This window comes from Chlorocebus sabaeus, chromosome 25, assembly GCF_047675955.1.
Source record: "Chlorocebus sabaeus isolate Y175 chromosome 25, mChlSab1.0.hap1, whole genome shotgun sequence".
NCBI classification, from domain to species: Eukaryota; Metazoa; Chordata; class Mammalia; order Primates; family Cercopithecidae; genus Chlorocebus; species Chlorocebus sabaeus.
In genome coordinates, this window is record NC_132928.1 from 53,589,996 (window position 1) to 53,611,407 (window position 21,412).

At 34.1% G+C, this 21,412-nt stretch overlaps 1 protein-coding gene across 6 annotated transcripts in view; it reads left to right on the forward strand.

The window, feature by feature from the left end:
- Window positions 1–21,412, forward strand: part of COP1 (COP1 E3 ubiquitin ligase) — a 259,066-nt gene that overhangs the window by 52,809 nt on the left and 184,845 nt on the right. For 4 of the 6 annotated variants that reach the window (XM_007989395.3, XM_007989398.3, XM_007989402.3 and 1 more), the window contains 3 exons: window positions 5,027–5,095; window positions 18,771–18,830; window positions 20,239–20,315. In XM_007989395.3, the coding sequence (XP_007987586.1) occupies window positions 5,027–5,095; window positions 18,771–18,830; window positions 20,239–20,315 (206 nt within the window). The remainder of the gene's footprint in view (window positions 1–5,026; window positions 5,096–18,770; window positions 18,831–20,238; window positions 20,316–21,412) is intronic. The other 2 variants (XM_007989399.3, XM_007989400.3) reach the window with 1 other exon arrangement.

Consider the following 21,412-nt stretch of genomic DNA (forward strand, 5'->3'; position numbering starts at 1 on the left):
GAACTAAAGACAAAAACTACATGATTATCTCAATAGATGCAGAAAAAGCTTTCAATAAAATTCAACCCCCCTTCATATTAAAAACTCTCAATAAACTATGTATTGAAGGAACATACCTCAAAATAGCAAGGGCCATCTATGACAAACCCACAGCCAACATCATTAAATGGGCAAAGACTGGAAGCATTGCCCTTGAAAACCCACACAAGACAAGGATGCCCTCTTTCACTACTCCTGTTTATTCCATACTAGTGGAAGTCTTGGCCGGAGCAGTCAAGCATAGAGAGAAAGAAAGGGAATCCAAATAGGAGGAGAGTAAGTCAAACTATCTCTGTTTGCAGATGATATGGTTCTCTGTCTAGAAAATCCCATAGTCTCAGCTGAAAAGCTTAAGCTGATAAACAAGTTCAGCAAAGTCTCAGGATACAAAATCAATGTACAAAAATCACTAGTATTCATTTCTTTCAGTACAAAGACTTGGGAACTACCTGACTTATAAAAGGATTTGTTATCTAGTCTTTAGAGTCATTCACTTTTCCAAACTGCAGTATTTTTTATTGCCTTATTTTGTTATTCCAGAGAATTTTATAGCCCAGGGGCATGTATCAAGGTAAACTTTTGGGTGGGTAAAAGATAAGTGACAAGCCTGCCTGCCTTGCTGCTATCCCTTCCTTACAACCCTCTGTACAAAGTGAGAATAGAAAATTTGATGAAAGAGGCTAGAGTTGAGAACTGGAGTGATGTCTCGTGAGCAGACATGTTCTGGAAGAAGAAAAGGCAGATGGTGGAGAATTAGGGAATGAATTTCCTAAAACGCTCTGTGTCCACATACACTTTTTAAGATCTTCCTGCATTCTCAGGTATGTCTGTACCCTTATTTGAAGTCTGTTGTCTATTTATGCAAGCAGAAGTGAATATCCTTTAGAAGTTTTCTGTTGACAGTAGATTTAAGGAAAATACTGTAGTCTTCTAGAGAAAAATTATTACCTAAATAGTAATATCCTATGTAAAGTATGGGATGATGACTCCTGTTTGTGAAACGTTATCTGCACATTTTATAAATAGGGAATCTGAACCCAAGTAGGGGAAAAACACATAAAGTTATCTAGGGTTTTTTTGGTTAGAATTTTAAGCTAGGCACAGTGGCTCATGCCATAATCACAGCACTTCGGGAAGCCAGGGAAGGCAGGTCACTTGAGGTCAGTAGTTCAAGACCAGCCTGGCCAGCATGGTGAAACCCAGTTTCTACTAAAAATACAAAAATTAGCCAGACGTGGTGGTACAAAACTGTAATCCCAGCTACTTGGAAGGCCGAGGCAGGAGAATTGCTTCAACTGGGGGGACGGAGGCTGCAGTGAGCTGAGATTGTGCCACTGCACTCCAGCCTGGGAAACAGAGCAAGACTCTGTCTCAAGAAAAAAAAAAAAAATCTAAGTAATAAATACTTCTAATTTACAATGTCATAATGTTATTAACAAGATTTATAGCAAATAGCAGCAGTCCCTAGTTCCATTACTCCCATTCCCTTGTATCAACTTTCTAGAAGGAATTTTTTCAATTTTTAATTGTTTTTATTTACTGAGCACACTCTCTCTCTATTTGTGTGTGTGTGTGTGTGTGTGTGTGTGTGTGTGTGTGTATATATATATATATTTTTTTTTTTTATTGAGAGAGAGAGTCTTGCTCTTTCATCCAGACTGGACTGCAGTGGCGCGATCACGGCTCACTGCAGGCTTGACCTTCCTGGGTTCAGCTTCCCAAGTAGCTAGGACCACAGGCACGTGTCCCTACGCCGGGCTAGTTTTGTATTTTTGTAGAGATGGGGTTTCGCCATGTTACCCAGGCTGATCTTGAACTCCTGAGCTTACCCAATCTGTCTGCCTTGGCTTCACACAGTGCTAGGATTGTGCAGCCAACAATTCTATATTTCTAAATAACTTGCCTATGCCTTTCTGCTTGGAAAGTGTTATGCAAAAAAAAAAAAAAAAAAAAAAAACATGTTTGCCATCAAAATGGCAGTTGTTCTACTCTTGAGAAACTATTGTAGAGTGAACTGTACTTGGGAAGATGAACTCATGCTAACTAAACCTGTAAGGACCAAATTACTCATTTATAGTGAAATATATAAAAATCAGTTATATTAGTTATTTACATAGTTCTGACCAGTGTGTTTTCTCCCAGTTGGAAAGACATCTAACTTACCATGTAACAGAAGGATACTAAAGCATGGAATTGGAATAAGAAGAGTTTAATACGCAATTCACGTATGTAATTATATTAGGCTCTGATCAGGCAGTTGCTTCCATTCCCATAATAAGGATAATTTTTTCTTTTAGAATACAACAAAATTTAGTTGCAGAGAAGGATAGGAAAATAAAGAAGACCAATGTTCTATAAAAATTTGAAGTATATTTCATGTCACGTGGTGGATACACTCCCTCTTGAGACACTTGACTGAACCAGATGGGACAAGTGTAACAAAATCTTGCTGTATTGTAGAGAGTACTGAGAGTAGAGAGTAAAATACTAAATATGTATATTTCTTTTTTTCTAAATATGTTTCTCTTTATTCTTTTTCTTACACGCTTCCTTATCTGAAAATGGGAGAATTGGGCTAATGATCATTACATGTATTTTGGAAGTTTTGACAATTGTAAGAGATGTGTGGAGAATTGACTTCTTGGACTTCTATTTTTAGTAGTGGAATTACTTTCATGTTAAAAATTCCACACCTGTTCTAGTAGAACATTATATGGCTAGACATTTCGGTATAATTGGTTATACTCTTTGCATTTTTTAAAGCATTCTCTTTTCTTCCACTATCTATTTTTTATAATTTTCTTTCATATTTGTGAAATTATAGTTTCGTATTTGCCATTCATCTCCTTTCTTGAAATTCTTCCTTTAAAAAGATTAAACTGCAGAAGAAGGTGTCATGTGGTGAATTCCTGGTGTATGTAGTTGGCTCCGCTTTCCTTTTACATGAACACTTTGGGGACTTTCCCCTTCTTTCTACAAATCAATTGCATTCTTGTCGTGTTTACATATTCTAGTTAATAGATTGAAATGAAGTGTTTAAATTTATAATTTTGAAGATAGTTTGTATACTTCCTTTGTAAATGAACTGTCACTTTATTAGCTTGGAGTTACTTTTTGTATAAAATTGTTGCTTTTTAAATAAACTGTGGTCTTTGTCCTCTAGACAAATAATCTGTAGATAGTTAGAGATAACTAGTGTAGAGAAGTCCCACAAACAATGTGGAAGACTTGGATACTTTGTCATCGTTGTTGAGACAGAGCCCTTGTGAGTTTGTTCTGTGTGACAGATTAACTCACTTGGGAAGAATGGGTCTAAGGTCCAGTCAAAGTCAGTTTGTCTTGCAAGAAAAAATGTCAATCTTCATGATACTATGTTTTGGAAATGTATTCAGTTATAAAACATATTATTTCAGTTATATTTTTTAATTGGAGTATCCTATTGTGATTGTCAGTTCAAGTTTTATCTCTCCTTATTTGCCTTGACTTGTAAATTACATTCATCTGTTTTGCCTCTTATTTTTTAAAATCCAAAGGTCTTCAAGAGGCATAGACTCTAGAAGTGGGTGTGAGGCAGTCATGCTTATTTGTAGTACGTGTTATGTCTTACTGATTCTTTTGATTTTAATTGGCTTATTCTTATCATCTGGGCACTTGTTTTACATAGATTCCTGGAACCTTTTCTAGAGCAACAGGATCAGAATTTTAAAAATCTGACCCAGTGTCTGTTTTAACAAATGCCTCAGGTAGTTCTGTTGCATAGCCAGGCAAATTAAAGTTTTATTAATCTTTTTTTTTTAATATATTTTTGTTTGTTTTGGAGTCACTCCACTGGGCTTTTTTATTCTCCCTTTCAAGTATATAAGAAAAAATTAGAATGATGTTTGTTCATAAACTATCTCTTATTGTTATTTTATTTTTAGCTTTTGATATTCTTTTTATATATTTTTATCATATTGACCTGGAATTCCTGGTTCTTGTGAATTTTAACAGTAAATGGCCAGATGCGTTGGCCCATGCCTGTAATCCCAGCACTTTGGGAGGCCGAGGCGGGCAGATCACAAGGTCAGGAGATCGAGACCATCCTGGCTAACATGGTGAAACCCTGTCTCTACTGAAAATACAGAAAAATTAGCCGGGCGTGGTGGCAGGCGCCTGTAGTCCCAGCTACTTGGGAGGCTGAGGCAGGAGAATGGTGTAAACCCGGGAGGCAGAGCTTGCAGTGAGCTGAGATCCGGCCACTGCACTCCAGCCTGGGTGACAGAGTGAGACTCTGTCTCAAAAAAACAAACAAAAAAAAAACAGTAAATGATATATACTTGTGTTTTTATGTTTTGCTACTCAGAAAATGTCAAGGCTTGTTATACTATCATTTATCTGTTCTATCTTTGTTTCAATTACCAATTTGAGTTACTCCCAACCCACAAGCTGTCCGCTTGATTATATTAAATTTTTTTGTTTTCAGATGTTTGATTTTGCCTGAAATCTTCCATAGAAATATATTCTCACATCTGTCAGTAAGTAGGTACTAGAAATAGTAAATTTGACTTTTGAAAGGTATAGGTTTATCTCTGTTTATTACACTTATCTCTGCAAATGAGCTTCTCATGGAGAAAGTGATTTTAGTATCTATCAGCTATGTTACTTTCACTGTAAATTTTGTTTTGATGTTTTATTATTTTAGTTGGGGAAGAGAAGGCTAGGAGTCAGATAATAGAATTGCTACTATCCATGAAAAGATTTTTCAGCATGTTAGGTAAGGGATGTAATTTAGAACACCTGTTTCTTAAAGTTAGTTTGAGTTAGTTTTGTAGAAAATTGATTCTTTTAAAACTACCAATTAGCAAATGGGAAAACTGATTAAATAGAAGTAATAGACGAACTTAAATGGGTTCATAAAGTTGCTTCTTACTGTTTATGCTATGATTTTAAAGAAAACTTTCAACTCAGTTATATTTTTTAAAAGAAAAATTATAATTTTCTGTTGTAGGAATCGCATGCAGCCCAGCTACAGATTCTTATGGAATTCCTCAAGGTTGCAAGAAGAAATAAGAGAGAGGTATATTATTTTGTGTGTTTTACATAATGTTTTATTTACTATTGTTAACTGTTCCCATTTTGTGAAAGCATTTCAGGCTAAAAATTTCTTTAAATATTTTAAAAAGCATTTTAATTTTTAGGAGGTTTCCTTAAGCTTTGTTATTTTAACTTCTTTTCTGTTTACAACTTGACACTTAAAAAATCATTTTGTGGAGATGTGCTGAAAAGTTATCAGTAAGATTGACTACAATAACTTACCTAAAAGCTATAAAGAATTGAAAATAGATTTATTAAATAACAGCCTACCCTTCGCCATGAAGAGAAAACTTAGGAAAATTTAGATAATAAAGCCTTAGGTAGGATACAGTTTTTTTTTAAACATATGTAGGCAAAAACAAGTAAAAACATAGCTACATATTTACAACTTGGGAGTTCTAACTCATGGAGGATAGTTAAAAGGCAGTTTTTTATCAACAGTTTTATAGCGAGCATGTTCTAATTTAACATTTATAAAATTTCAAAGTCATTTCACACTATACAAAATATGGGAAAATTAAATAGCCAAAATCCTGTTCTCTGGATAGCATGCTAAAATAACTTCGAAAACTTTTTTTTTTTTTTTAATTTCTAACTGGCTGGAACCTGGTATGTTTATGTTAAGAATTGTCTAATTAGTATACTTTTTACTCATTTAAAACTGTGTAAATTGTCTATTATGTGCTATGTTCTAGGCTATCTTTGTTCTTTTTGACAATAAGTAGATGAGAGATGTTTTACTGGATGATGAAGTGTTGAATAGCTAAATATTTTTATATGGTTTGTTTCTATTTTTTTTTTTATTTTCAACTGTTGCTAATTTAGTTGTGATTTTAAGATGCCTACTAACAAACATTATCTGTTATAAATTTAAGATTTACTTGTGTCTCTTAGGTTTTTCCTTTTTTTTTTTTTTTTTTTTGGTGGGAAAGATGATGTCCAGTCATTTATTTGTTTAAGTGTCTGGTGGCTCAATATAAACGGCAGTGTGCATGAAAGTTGCCTCATGTGGAGCTTGCAGTGAGCTGAGATGGCGCCACTGCACTCCGGCCTGGGTGACAGAGCGAGACTCCGTCTCAAAAAGAAGGAAGTTGCCTGATGATCTTGCTAAAATGCATGTTCTGATTAAGGGAGGCTCTGTTGGAGCCTGACAATCTACATTTCTAGCAAGCTTCAGGGATGTTGAAGTTCTTGGTCCTTGGACCACACTTTGAAGATCAAGGCTGAACATTTTTATAATATATGGAATAACATGTTTCTGTCTGTCTGAGAATTTGAAGTCGTTGAGAATGATATTCAGTACATAAGAAAGTACCTGATAATGAATGAGTAAACGAATCAATGAAGTTAAAATCTCAAAATACCTGGGGCTTAAATGAAATGACTAATTATTATCTGTGTCCTAAACTAATTTTAAGCAACAATTAATGAAACCTAATGGTTTTCATTTAGCCCCTGAGATTTTTCAGTATTACTCATTGCTTCTGTAGGGGTCTCCTGATGCCTGCTACAAATTGTTAGACTTGACGTTGTCTCATATGATAAGGATATACCATATAACTGTAAAACATGAAGGGTCTGAAATTTTTTACCTTTATAGCAGGTTAGCAAGTTAGCTTGCACAGTTTCATCGATGCTGGCAAAAGACCTGAGATGACTGGAGATAAAATATTTTATTACTCATGAGACATTTGATAAAATCAGCTTTATCTTTGCATCAGTTCCCTCTGACCCCCATGTCCCACACGTGACAATGTGGAGATGACTTTAGCTGGATGCTGCACACACAAATGCATTTATTTATGTTGCAGCAAAGGAACCCTCATGTTAGGAAACCCCAATCTTCTAAAAGGAGTTGCTGGCAGACCTGTTCAATCTTGGTACTGCAGGGAGACCAAGATTTTTTATATTGGTCAGAAAACAAATCTGTCCTCTGCCCCCAGAATAAGTCCCTATTTCTGTCTTGCCAGCCTCTTTGCCGTATAAATATTCTTGGAAAGATAATTTACAACAAAAGCTGTCACAAGATGTGCAGAAATTGGAGAGAGAATGGAGAATTCCTTCTCAACATTAATTCTTCTCTGTGATCTTCATTTGGCCTTTCTCTGATGTGGTGGCCCAGGGCCTCCCGCAACATCTTCTGTGATATTGACTTTGATTTTATAGATTTGGCATAGTGTTTTTATATTTCTGTTATTAAACTTCTGAGTGAATCATGCTGTAGAACTTTTTTGCTTGACTTTAGTTTGACTCTAATGTAATCTTTGTGATTGATTTTTCTTTTTTTCTTTTCTCTTGGATCATATTTTCTTGTAGTAGGTATGTTAACCAAGAAACATACGAGTTCCAAATACTTCTGGATATTTGTGCCTCCAGCTTACAGTGATTGTACTGTCATTAATACATTTTGGATTTCTTGATTTTGTTATATCTATGATTGAGTGACTTTGAGTATTTTAGTTTTAATTACACAAGAAATTCTGAGAACCTAGGTAACAAATTGTAAACGTTTATCTATTTGATTAAATTTCATGAATTTCACAATAATTGGAATTGGGTACTACTATAGTGATTTGTAATTATAATAAGCTTTAGTCTAGAAAATATAATTGAGTAATACCTCATGTTTTAGTGCAGACAGATTAAAGTGAATGGTTATATTTTCTTGCATATAAGTCTGTTTGTGTGTTTAATCCTCAATATGAATGTAATTGTTACAGTTCTTAGGACCTGTAATACAATTTATATACTTGAACTTATTCAAGTAAAATATAGATTTACCAGGAGGCAAATTGCTACTTTTGAGTTTGTTTCTCTAAGCTTAACATTCAAACTTTGCAAATTAACTTCGTGATTTCATTTGTAACTTTTAATTGGAGTTCTGATGAGTGTAGGTTTAGACATTGATATATACCAATCAGAGAAGTTAAATACGCTTTTAGGATTTAGTGTTAAGATTCATTTAACTCATTTGGATAATGAGTACTCCACTGTCACAACTGGCTAGTAATTTAGGGCCAATTAATTTTCAGTTTTATTTTTTTCCTACTGATTCTCCTTAGAATATTGAGAGAATGGAAAGTGCAAGTCACATAATAAGCATTTGCATTAGTTATCTGTTGCTTTTGACAGATTACTCTGAAATTTGATGCCCTAAAACATGAAAATTTTAATATATTGAGTCTAGAATTTTGACTCAGAGTAACTGGGTGCCTTGGCTCTGGGTTTCTCACCAAGCTGCAATTAAGGTGTTGGCCAAGGTAGCAGTTATCTCAAGGTTTGACTGGGATGGGAACTTTCCGAGCTCGGTCATCAGCTTTTGGAAAGAGATACTGTTTTTTTTGTCACATGGGCTTCTCCATAGAGTAGCTCACTACATGGCAGCTGGCTACTTCTCAAAAGGAGCAAGTAAGAAAGCAAGAGAGGGTGTTGAAGACAGAAGTCACATTCTCTTTGTAACTTCATCTTGGAAGTTATATCCTAAAACTTTTGCTGTTTTCTCTTTGTTAGAAGCATATCATTGGTTCATTCCACACTCAGAATTGCACAAGGGTTTGAATACTAAGAGGTGGGGCTCTTTGAAGGCTGTCTTAGAACCTGTTATATATATTTAATATTTAATAGTTATATATATTTAAATGAACGTGTTAGTCTCCTTCATGGTCAGGTTAATCAAAAGGGGTGTAGGGTCCATGTAAAAGCTGGTCTTGTCTGTGCAAATTTGTACCAGCATTTGAATGATTCCCTTCTATTTCATTTGATTTAATTTTAAAATGCACTTTTGAAAGTGTTTGATACCTATTAAATTTACTGTAATTGTTTTGATGAGTCTTGTTTTCCTTTTGGTTTTACTTGGAATTTTAGTGAATTGAATTTTAAACGATTTTTATATGAAAAACAAAAAAGTATGTAAATCAAATTTACAGTTTTTTTTTTTTTTTTTTTTTTTTTTTTTTTGAGACAGAGTCTCGCTCTGTCACCCAGGCTGGAGTGCAGTGGCCGGATCTCAGCTCACTGCAAGCTCTGCCTCCCGGGTTTACACCATTCTCCTGCCTCAGCCTCCCAAGTAGCTGGGACTACAGGCGCCCGCCACCTCGCCCGGCTAGTTTTTTGTATTTTTTAGTAGAGACGGGGTTTCACTGGGTTAGCCAGGATGGTCTCGATCTCCTGACCTGGTGATCCGCCCGTCTCGGCCTCCCAAAGTGCTGGGATTACAGGCTTGAGCCACCGCGCCTGGCTTCAAATTTACAGTTTAAAGAATTACAGTAGAATGACCATTCGTATAACTACCATTGTAAGCACAATGCAATACTGCTAGAACGGCTGAAGCACCCTGACTATCCTTTTTGGATTGCAATCATCTTCCTTGCACATTAGGTAACCAATATTCTGATATTTATGGCAGTCACTTTCTTGCCTTTCTTTAATGTTTCGATGCCTGAGTATCCATAGGTCTCTCTGTTTTTGAGCATTATATAAGTGTGCTTGTGCCATATATAATCTTTTATTCCTATCTTCTTTGGTTCAGTGTTACGATTCATCCACATGGTTATATGTGACTGTAGTTGGTTGATTGTTGTTGTTGTATAGTATTCCATTAAGTGAATATGCCCCATTTTTGTTGTTGATGGTCATTTGAGTTGTTTTCAGTTTTGGGCTGTTTGCAAAAAATACTACTGTGTTAAATGTGTATCCAGGTTTATGTTGGTATACATATTTATATGGAATGTATTTAGAAGTGGAATTGATGAGTCATAGGATATGTGTATCTTCAAATTTAATAGATAATGCCAAAATACTTTTCAAAACAAGTTGTATTAGTTATTCTTCCTACAGGCGTTGTATAAGCATTTTTGTGCACTGTGTTCTTGCCAGTATGTGATACCAATAGATTTATTTTCCAGCTTAGTTGATCTTGGGGTATATACTGTTATATGGTTATAATTTGCATTTTCCTGATGACTTACAAGGTTGAGCACCTAATAGTACGTTTATTGGCCGTTTGGGTTTTTTTATGTTTGTGTCTGAAGTACTTGTTTAAAACTTTTTACATTTTCTGTTTGATTTTTCTTAAAGGTTTGATATTTATATATTCTGGATATACATTTTGTCAGATCTGTCTATCACAAATATCTTTCCCTCTAATTGGGCTGCATTCTTTTCATTGTCTTAATGGTGTCATTTGATGACCAGAAGTTTCTGATATTAATAGAGCGAAATTTATCTTATCTGTTATAATTAGTGTCTTTTGTGTCACTTAAATAAGTCTTTTCCACCTGTAGTCATAAAGACATTTTTCTATACTGTTCTTTATTTGAAGCTTTATTCTTTTATCTTCCATATTTAGATCTATACTCTACGTAGAGATTTATTTTTACGTATAATGTGAGATATAGAGATATTTTCATATGGCTATCTAGCTGCCCAAGCATCCTTTATTAAAAAGGCCATTCTTTCTTCATCAGTCTGAAATTTCACCTTTGTCATATATCATGTGTCCATGTATGTGTGGGTCTATTTCTAGGTCCTCTTTTCTGCTCCACTGGTCTTTTTGGCAGTACCACATTGTATTAAATACTAGAGCTTTGAATTAAGTTGCTGTTCTTCTTTAAAGTCTGGGATATTCCTGGCTCTCTGCATTTCAATATAAATTTTAGAATCAGCTAGTACGTTTCCATAGTAAACTTGCTGTGCCTTTTATTGGGATTAATTTGACTAGATAAATCTGGGAGACTGTGTATTTACAATATTCACTCTTCTCATTCATGAACGTGGTGCTTCCCTCTATATTTAGATCTTTAAAATATCCTTGTATTTTTCAGGGTATTCCTACACATCTTTATTTTAGATTTAGTCATTTTTGATGCTGTTGTAAATGACGTCTGTGTCTCTAACTTTAGTTTCTTATTATTGCTAGTGTATAGAAATACAGTTGTGTTTTACATACAGATTTTTAAAAATATCCAGCAACCTGGTTAAACTCTCATTAATCCTATTTGTAGATTCTTTTATGTTTTCTATGTACACATCATAATCTGCAAATAATAACAGTTTAGTTTCATTCTTTATGATCCTTATATCTTTTATTTATTTTTCTTGTCTTACTCTGCTGGCTAGGACATCCGGTACAATGATGAATAGAAGTGGTGATAGCGGGGCATCCTAGTCTTGATGCTGATCTCAAAGTGAAAGCATTCGACGTGTCACCATTAGGTATGATGTTTTCTGTAGGTTTTTTGTAGGTACTTTTTATTACTCAAGGCAGTAAATTTCTACCCAGTTTGCTAAGAGAATTTTTAAAAACTTTCTGAGTGGGGTTGAGTAGTCTCCAGAACTTTTGTGCATCTGATACAACCATATGATTTTTCCTTTTCATTCTGTTAATGTGAATAATTACATTGGTTTAACATTGGAAAGTCAGTCAACTTTGCTCCTAGAGTGACCAACCATCCTGATTGGCCCAGGGGTGTCTTATATCTTAGTTATATCACTGAAGGTTCTGCATTCTAGGAAACCCCACCAGGACAGTTGGTCCCCCTACTTGCACCCCTTATATAAACCAAACTTGGCCATTATGTATATTCTCTTCTATATGGTTTGGTTTGCTTATTTTTTTTTTAGGATTTTTGCATCTATGTTCATGAATGAGATTGGTTTTTTTTCTTACACATATCTGTCCAGTTTTGCTATAAAGATTATGCTAGCTTTATCAAATGAGTTGGGAAATGTATCCTCTTTAAATTTTCTGGAATAATTTGTGTAGTCTAAGAACATCTTTGTTGAATGTTTAAAGATCTTATTGGAGAGGCAATCTGGACCTGTGATTTGTTTGCGGGAAATTTTAAGTTATTGAATCTGTTACTTGAACAGTTATTTTTTTTTAAGGTTTTTGTTTTAGATGTCACTTTTCATTTGTTAAATTTTTTCTAGTCATTGTTTATATCATCTCAGTTTTCAGATTTATCAGCATAAGATTGGTCTTAATAGAGTCTTTAAGTTTTTAATGTCACCAGGGTTCATTCCTGGCAGTGCTTATTTTGCTTGTTCCTTTCTCTCTCTTTCGCTTTTTCTTGGATCAGTTCTTGCCAGGAATATATCAGTTATATGAATTTTTTCTAATAACCAACTTTTGATTTTGTTTTTCCTCTCTATTTTGTTTGTTTTCTGTTTTATGTTCTTTATTATTTCCATCCTGCTTTCTTTCATTTTACTTTTTTGTTCCTTCCTAATCTGTTGGCTTGGGTGGATATGCATATTATTATGCACATTATTTTTTCTAATGTAGGCATTTAGGGCCATAGTTTCTTATTTTTTTAATCTGTACCTAATTTTTTTGGCATCATATTTTGTTTATTATTGTTCAGAATAATTTCTGATTTTCATTTTTTTTTTCTTAGGCCTGTGGCTTATTTAGAAACAAAGGTCTTATTACTTGAACATTGAGATTTTGGTTTTTTTGTTCTGGATTTCTGTTATAATTGCATTGTAATCAGAAAGTTGTGTTTTCTTTCTTTGAATATAGTATTTACTGTACCAACTGGTAATTGGTTAAAATTTTGAAATATTTGTGCTTGAAAAGAATGTGTTTTCTGCTGTTGCGTGATTCATGGTAAAGTTGTGAAATGTGTGTTGAGAATTTCGTGCATTCATACCAGGCCTTTCTTTCCTTGTTATACCTATTACTGGCTCATTATCTTTGAGGTGAATTTCTTATAGATAGCATATGGTTGAACTATGCTTTGTAAATCTACTCTGCCAGGCTCAGTTTTTAAATTATGTATTTAGGCCATTTATTTAATATAAATATTATGGCATAAGCCTGTCATTTTGTTTTTTGTTTTATATTTATTTTTTTATTATTGTTGTTGCTTTTCAGTTTTTCTCTCCATGGCTTTTTGCACAGGTTTTTTTGTTTGTTTGTTTGTTTGTTTGTTTTTTGGAATTCCATTTTGATTTATCTATAATATTTTAAAGTAAATTTTTTGTATCTTTTTTTAGTGGTTGCTCTATTACATCATATATTTGTAACTTATCAGTCTACTGGTATTGACATCTGTTTACATTTACTCTTACACAAGCTATCTTATTTTGCCCCCTCACTACTCTATTATTTATGTATTTGGTTTTGTTCTTGCTTTTTCTGTTTTCTTCTCAGCTTAAAACAAAATGTTGGCTGGGCACAGTGTCTCATGCCTGTAATTCTAACACATTGGGAGGCTTAGGTGGGAGGATCACTTGAGGGTCAGGAGTTTAGGACCAGCCTGGGCAATATAGTGAGACTTTGTCTCTACAAACAATTAAAAAAAAATTTGTGGAGCATGGTGGCCTGTACCTGTAGTCCCCGCTAGTTGGGAGGCTGAGGTGAGAGGATCACTTGAGCCTAGGAGGCAGAGGCTTCGGTGAGCTGAGGTTGTGCCATTGCACTCCAGCCTGGGTGACAGAATGAATCCCTGTCTTAAAAAAAAAACAAAACAAAACAAAAAGAAAGAAAGTGCTATGAAAGGGTTAAATAAAGTCTTTTAATCAAGTCTGCCATTTCAGGAACTAGATATTAAGTATGTGAGTGTTTCTGGAGTGATAGTATGGGATGACAAGGATTTTGTCTTGCTGTAGTGTGCACTTCATATGGCTAAATGCTTTGTTTTTGGTAGTAACTCTCTTAGAATTAGTATATATTAAGTTTTGCTGCAGTATGCGTATATGTATGTATGTATTTTTTGAGATGGAATCTTGCTCTGTTGCCCAGTGGCACTATCTCAGCTCACTGCAACCTATACCCCCCGGGTTTAAGCGATTCTCCTGCCTCAGCCTCCCAAGTAGCTGGGATTACAGGTACCTACCACCACGCCTGGCTAATTTTTGTATTTTTAGTAGAGACAGGGTGCCACCTTGTTGCCAGGCTGATCTTGAACTCTGACCTCAGGTGATCTGCCTACCTCAGCCTCCCAAAGTGTTGGGATTACGGGCTTGAGCCACCGCACCTAGCCTTGCTCGATTTTTAAAATCAGCTTTTCCTCACTGAAGGTGTAATGGTGTATTCTTTTGTTCAGTTTGGAACAATTATATATAATTTATTTTAAATTATATTTAAAATTCAAATAATGAGTTTAATACTTAAGCATATCTTTATCAAGGCACTAGTGAAAGTCAGATGAGTACCAATGATACCTACCTGCACCAAAGCCATTGTCAGTAATGGGAAAGTCTGTCTCTTGTCTTCTTATGGGATTCTGAGACTGACTTACTCTTTACCTTTATATTAAATGTTTCTATACGTTTTCTTTGGGCTTTGGCACAGTGTTAAGAGAGTGCTTGCTATTGATTCCTTAGTCCCATGCTCTCAAATACCATTGTCTTAGTTCTCCATCTTAAGTGTTTGTTTATTTTTTAAGTAGCACCAGTCTCTGTAATGGGGTTCAGGTAAATGTGATCTAGGAGTTTATTATCATTCCTAATTTATGATTGATTTTCCTTTAGGTAATAACAGTTCAGCTTATTGAACTTTTCTTCGTATATCTTTAAAACATTCTTGGACTCATATTCAGGCTTTTCTTCTAGGTTCTCCTTCCTGGGGTTATGATGTTTACGGAGTGAATTTAGCCCATTTCTTCTTTCCACATCCTTGAAATGGTTGTCCTTCATCTTTTTTCTGTTTACTAGTACTAAAATGTCTTGCACTGATGCCCTTACAATTTACAGCTCAAAATCCCTTCAGAATTCTCATCTTGAAATGGAAGTGCCTCAAATTTAATATGTGCTCTCTCAACAGTTTTCATTCTTCCAGACTTTTTTCTTGTTAGTATTTCTTGCCTGATATCTTGTCAGACTTTCTCATGGATAGGTTATATCATTTTGTTTTGCATTCTATCTGTATGTTTGTCTGGACAACACCATGCCTTCATTATTTCATTTTTAAATTGAACCATATGAAATTGCTGTTTTTGAAGTAAAAATTGTTTTATTATTGGCAGTTTTATGAGTTTCACCTTATATATATAGTAGCCTCCATATATAACAATAGTTATATTATCCAGTAAAAGCTTTGAGGTACTAGGAGATGGAAGATTATTTTCAGAGAAGACATTAGAGTTTAATATTTTGAGATTTCAGGTGACTTTGGAAATTTTTCTGGAATTTCAAGTTCAAAAGCAGAATAAAAATTAATTTGATTTCAGTTATTTATGCACCATACAAGTAATATTGGCTATCTTTGGCTATTGATACAGATATTTACTTTCTTTTTAAATATAATTTCAACTTTCAGATTCGGGGAGTACATACACAGGTTTCTTATGTAGATGTATTGTGTGATGCTAAAATTTGGGGTTCAATTGACCCTGTCACTCAGAAATGTGAGCATAGTACTCAATAGTTAGTTCTTCATCCCTTTCTCCCTTCCACCACCCTAGTGGTTCCCAGTGTCTGTTGTAACCATCTTTATGAGTACCCAATGTTTAACACCCACTTATAAGTGAGAACATTATATTTGGTATTTGGTTTTCTGTTCCCTCATTAATTCACTTAGGATGATGGCTTCCAGCTCCATCTATGTTGATGCGAAGGACATGATTTTGTTCTTTTTTTTATGGCTGTATGGTATTCTCTGGTGTCTGTGTATCACATCTTTATTGAGTCCACTGTTGATGGGCAATGATGAATCTTTGCTGTGATGAATAGAGCTATGATGAACATACAAATACACTTGTGTTTTTGGGAGAATGATTGATTCTCTTTTGAATATATACTCAATAATGGAATTACTGGGTTGAATAGTAGTTTTCTTTTAAACTCTTTGAGAAATCTCCAAACTCCAGTCTCCACAGTGGCTGAACTAATTTACATTTCCACCAGCAGTGAATAAACATTCCTTTTTCTCTGCATCCTCACCAGCATCTTTTTGTTTTTGTTTTTTGTTTGTTTTTTCACTTTTCAATAATTGCCATTCTAACTGGTGTGAGATGGTATCTCATTTTGGTTTTTATTAACATTTATCTGATGATTAGTGATGTTGAGCGTTTTTTCATGTGTGATGGCTGCTTGTATGTTGCCTTTTGAGAATTGTCTGTTTATGTCAATGCCCACTTTTTAATGGGGCTGTTTGTTTTTTGTTTTTCATTTATTTAAGTTCCTTATAGATTCTGGATATCAGAATACTTATTCAAATGAGTATTTGTCAGATACTCATTCTTCTTTTTAAATGTATTTTTTTTAAGCAATTATACTAAAGACCTCTTATACTAAAGCATTTGTTTAAATAAAAATTTCAAGAGTGGAACATTTTAAGGTAGTTAAATGAAAATGTTTAAGAGATGACCATGGGAGTGTTTTGCTGAATTAGAGGTCAGCATCGCTGGATGCTGGAGTTGAAAATGTCCATGAACCCAAAGGCTTCAGTGATGGTGGGGAATAACTGGGATGTTTATAGATGGCTCAAGTGGGTAGACAGGGATTTGGCTGCTTGGTATGAGCTAGACAGAGTGGTTTTTATGTTATGGTGGAAAACTAATTTTAGGGTGGAATACTAATTGTTGGAAATGACCATGGAATGCAGTAGAAATAGTGAGTTCCTATCTATTAGTAAGTCCTGTAAACTCTGGGGCCTCAGAGACTTTATCAGTTGAGCAGCCGTTACTCGAAAGAGTTTCAGGACAGACAGTGTCTTTAAGAGTGAGCAGGGTTTCAGTTAAGGTGACATTGTGTGACATATTTTAAGGTGGTAGGAAGTTTATTAAAGTAGATAGATGAGTTGAAAGCTTTTGAAAATGCTAATCACTCTTTCAGCCTTGATGTCTCCATTAATACTGTCATTTCCCCTGGTTTTCTGGCTGCGACTTTGCCCTTCTTGATAGTTAATGCTGCTTCTTCCTTTGCCCATCTCTTTGACATTGGCGTTTTCTACCATTCCAGTTTTGTTTTTATCTCTTCTGACTGTACTGATTGATGTTAAGCAATTTCATTTATTGCCTTAGCTTCAGATTTATTATTTACCTTTCTCATAGCTTTTGTACCTTTGCATGTGTTGTTATTTACTCTGCTTATTGTGTCATGCCTCACTGTTTTCTACTTGGCAGAATTCTGTTAGTCCTTTAAGGCTCAACCTCTGATTTAATTTTCAATCAAATTTTAGTTGTCTAGTCCTGTTCCTACCTTACCAGCTCTACATTAGATGTGGTCTATATTCCCTTAATACGTTGTATACCATCATCATAATGCTTGCTATAATATTTCAACTATTGGCTTTCTTGTTTGCCATCTCCCCTAGACTGAACTCAGTGAGGGTAAGGGCTACAATTGTTTTTAGATCCTGTTCTTCTCAATACTTAGGAAGGTGCCTAGAACTGGTAAATATTTGAATGAATAAGTTGTTATATTACCAACTTTGCCTGTATTGCCGCAGAAGATACTAATGCTAATAAGTCTCTATAAAAAACTCTGTTCACCCTTATCGGTCATTAAAGAAATGAGTTAATAATAAGGTACTGTTTTCAGTAGGTAGTAAAGAATAGTAGTTAACAGCATGAATTCTGTAACAAGAAGCCTACCTTAATTTGAATTCCAGTTCTGCCACTTACGGAATGATTTTGGACAAATCATTTAACCTTTCTGTGCCTCATTTTTCACATCTGGCAATCAGTAATATATAAGCATTAGTTGTTAATATTTTACATTTATAAATTTGTTCAATATATCCGGGTTAGTGTAAGACAACCGCATATTGTTGATAGAAATTTAAATTGGTATAGTGTTTCTGGAAAGCAGTTTTCTTTTGATTGAATCATTTCATTTTTAATACTCTCTTAATCAAATCTGAAGTAACCTTTTAATAAAATCTGAAAATGAAATGAAATCTGAAAGACCAATATGTTCCCGAGTAATATATGATAGTTTGCAGGCAACTTAAATCTCTCATGAGACAGGGAATGATTCAATATGTTGTTTAGTGTTATTCAACAATTAAATGTTAGCATTTTAGTGGCATGGAAAATTATTATGGTTTAATAGGCAAGATGTAAAACATAAAATATCTCAGATATGTTTTTAAAACCGTTAAGAAGGAGGTGTTAAGATACTGACTTGTGGTTGCTTTTGGGTAAGGGGATTTAACCTCTGTCAGACTAATGTTTATTTGTAAAGTGTGATTAAAGGCCTGGTGCAGTGGCTCACGCCTGTAATACCAGAACTTTGGGAGGCTGAGGCGGGCAGATTGCTTGAGCTCAAAAGTTGGAGACCAGCCTGGGCAACATAGTGAAACCCATCTCTATTAAAAATAAATTTAAAAAAAAGTAAAAGTGTGATTAACAACTGACATGCTGAGTTTTTCTGTTTAACAACTAAATGAGGTAATGTGAAAGTTCTTTGGCTATCTTGTATTTTTTTAAGTCACTGTCGTTCATCTCTCATACTTTTATTGTAAAATCAAACTGTTGTATTAAAGAAGTACAACATCATGTTTTCACGTAATTCTCTACCATTGCATTTAAAAGTGGGAACTTCTAGCTATATTTTGTTGGTGGTTATCCCTCCTGTTAATTTGCCATTAGTGCCCAGTTTGATAGAAATTATTTTCCTAATGTAAATTTATTTTATGATCATGGTGATGCCATTTTGGTTTGGCTTAGGCTTTTTTTTTTGTCTCTCTCTCTCTATTTAATCTGCAGCAACTGGAACAGATCCAGAAGGAACTAAGTGTTTTGGAAGAGGATATTAAGAGAGTGGAAGTAAGGAATCAAGAATTCTCGCATCCTTAGCAATTTTTCAATTTCATGAAATTGTCACCTTTCCATTAAGTTACCATGTTAAGTTTATGGGATTGGTCTTAGTTATGAAGAAAGTAACAGCTGTTACTTTCATTTTAATTGAGAATGAATTTTTGTAAAAAAAAAAAAAATTCTGAACACTTGATGATAAAATATAGTCTAAATTTGTTTTACAATGTTTTATTGCCGTAATTTTTCTTGATTAGATTGACAAAAAGAACCCACTCAGTTTTCTTGGAGTGCCATCATAACTTAAAACTGTCAATTATTACCACTAAAAGGCTTTTTTAATTAACAATTTTTACGTACCTACTCTGCGCATTTCTAGGAGTTAAGGTTAATTAAAAGAGAAATATAAGAATACATTACCAATATTCTGGGAATTTACGTTTAATATAGTTTACCTAAGGAAATTTATGGGAGGATCCTTGGGAGTCTTATAGGGTATTATGATTTGAAGTTTTTGCCTTTGGCTGTATTTATTTAAAAAATTTAGTTTGTGTTTTTTAATTATTTATATGTGTTATAATTTTCTTTTGCTGATATGTAGAACATGTTAAAGATTAATGGATTTAATATTTAGGGGATGTTCAGTATCCTCTGTGGCATTCTTAAGTTGTTACACATTTATGTCACTTACTTGACTGTATGATTGAGCTGAGCTTGGATTAGCCTGAAATAATTCTATCTGATGATGCATCTTTAGTGGCATTTTAAAATTTGCTGTTTTTTCATTAATCAAAATTACATAAAAAAGGAAGCTAGATTGTCAGTGTGAAAGGCAAAATTTATATAATGGTTGATTAGGCCTATTCCTCTGGATTACTGATCGAAAATTAGAGTTTAAGTCATTATTAAACAAAGCTAATATTTCAGTCTTAATGTTTGTGGAGAATATATATAAAGCAGAGACTTGACATATTCTGGGTGTTTTTTGTGCTTTTGTGTTCAAGAGTTGAACCTGATGATCCAGTTATCTTACTGTCATATTTATCTTAGTATTTATCAATAGATAATCACCTGAATTAATGATGTGCTAGTTCACTATTCACGTAGTATAATGTACATGTGATTTAAAATATTTACATTTATCTTTTTCTGCATTTGGTGGCTTCATTAATGATGAACAATATTTAGTAAGCAATTTATAGCTCTTTAAGATTGTGTACCATAGAAAAGGCTTGTCTCTTAACTTTTCACATGTCCTTGCTTTTGTATTCTGTGGAGAGGAAGCCTTCAGAAATTTGATGTTGAGACAAATGGGGACTGATGAAAACCCGGGAATAGAAAGGAATATATCATGCCTCTTTTTGATTTATATATCTTCTATTTGAAACGTCTACTATAATTCAAATAATTTTATTTTCAGGAAATGAGTGGCTTATACTCTCCTGTCAGTGAGGATAGCACAGTGCCTCAATTTGAAGCTCCTTCTCCATCACACAGGTACAAGCTTCACACTTGCAATTGATTAGAATTCATGTTACAAAATGTGCATATGGTCTAGTTCTTTAGGAACGTTTTCCATGCAGTGTATGAAACCCCTGAGAAATTACTTTGGTCATGATCTAGAAATGAGATTCATATGGCCCATCTGTTTCCTTAATGTGATGAATTTAATGCCAGGAAGAGTTAGCGAGTAGAATACTATAATGTTATGAATTCACAGTTGGATTAAAAGTTTGATGACTTTCTTAAAGTAATGATAGCTCTAAATATCTTGTGAATTAAAGTCAGATGACATTAAAAAATCTAAATTTGAGAACATGAAGTGGTAGTATTAGGGAAACATGTGGTAAGATAAAACCTTGGACTTTTCCCCCTAACTTGTTAAATTTTATTGGGCAGATCACTTTTCCCACATTTAAAATGAGGGCAATAGACAGATCTGTTAGTTTAGATTTCCTTGATATTTTCTTATAACTCCTTGTTATTAATTAATTCTCTATGTTATATTAGAATGGCATTATATTTGTCATGACCATTTCCCAAGATTTTAGAATAATGCCCAGCTTTGTTTAGTAGTAGCTATTTGTAAAATATAGTGAATGTGTGTGTTTCCCTTTTAGCTTCAAAATTCTATCTCATGAAATATGTATTATCTCAGTCTTGAGTTTTGAATTTTTATGCTTGAAATGTTCAAACTAAGAACAGTTTTACATGAAATCATGTGTTTTTGGTTTGTTAAATCCACCCTCTGCTTAGGATAATGATGTAATGGAATCTTAACAGACAAATAGTTTTAGGGTAATGTGGACTATCAGGAAGTCCAATTCTACTATGGTAAATTATAATAACCTTCAGAATCTATCACTTTAGGAAAGCTGTTGTGGATCTAGTTTGGTACATCGTGTACAGAAAGAGTGCAGGGATGTTCTAGTTGAGGAGAATTCAGAGATTTGACATTTTTCCCATTAATTATAGTATGGAGAATCCTTGTGAGTTCTGGTTGATTCTGGTATTATTTTAGCTGTGTAATTCAGTTGATTTTCTTCTATATTTTTCTTTCTTTGAAACATTTGAGAATGACTTGTCTGTGTATA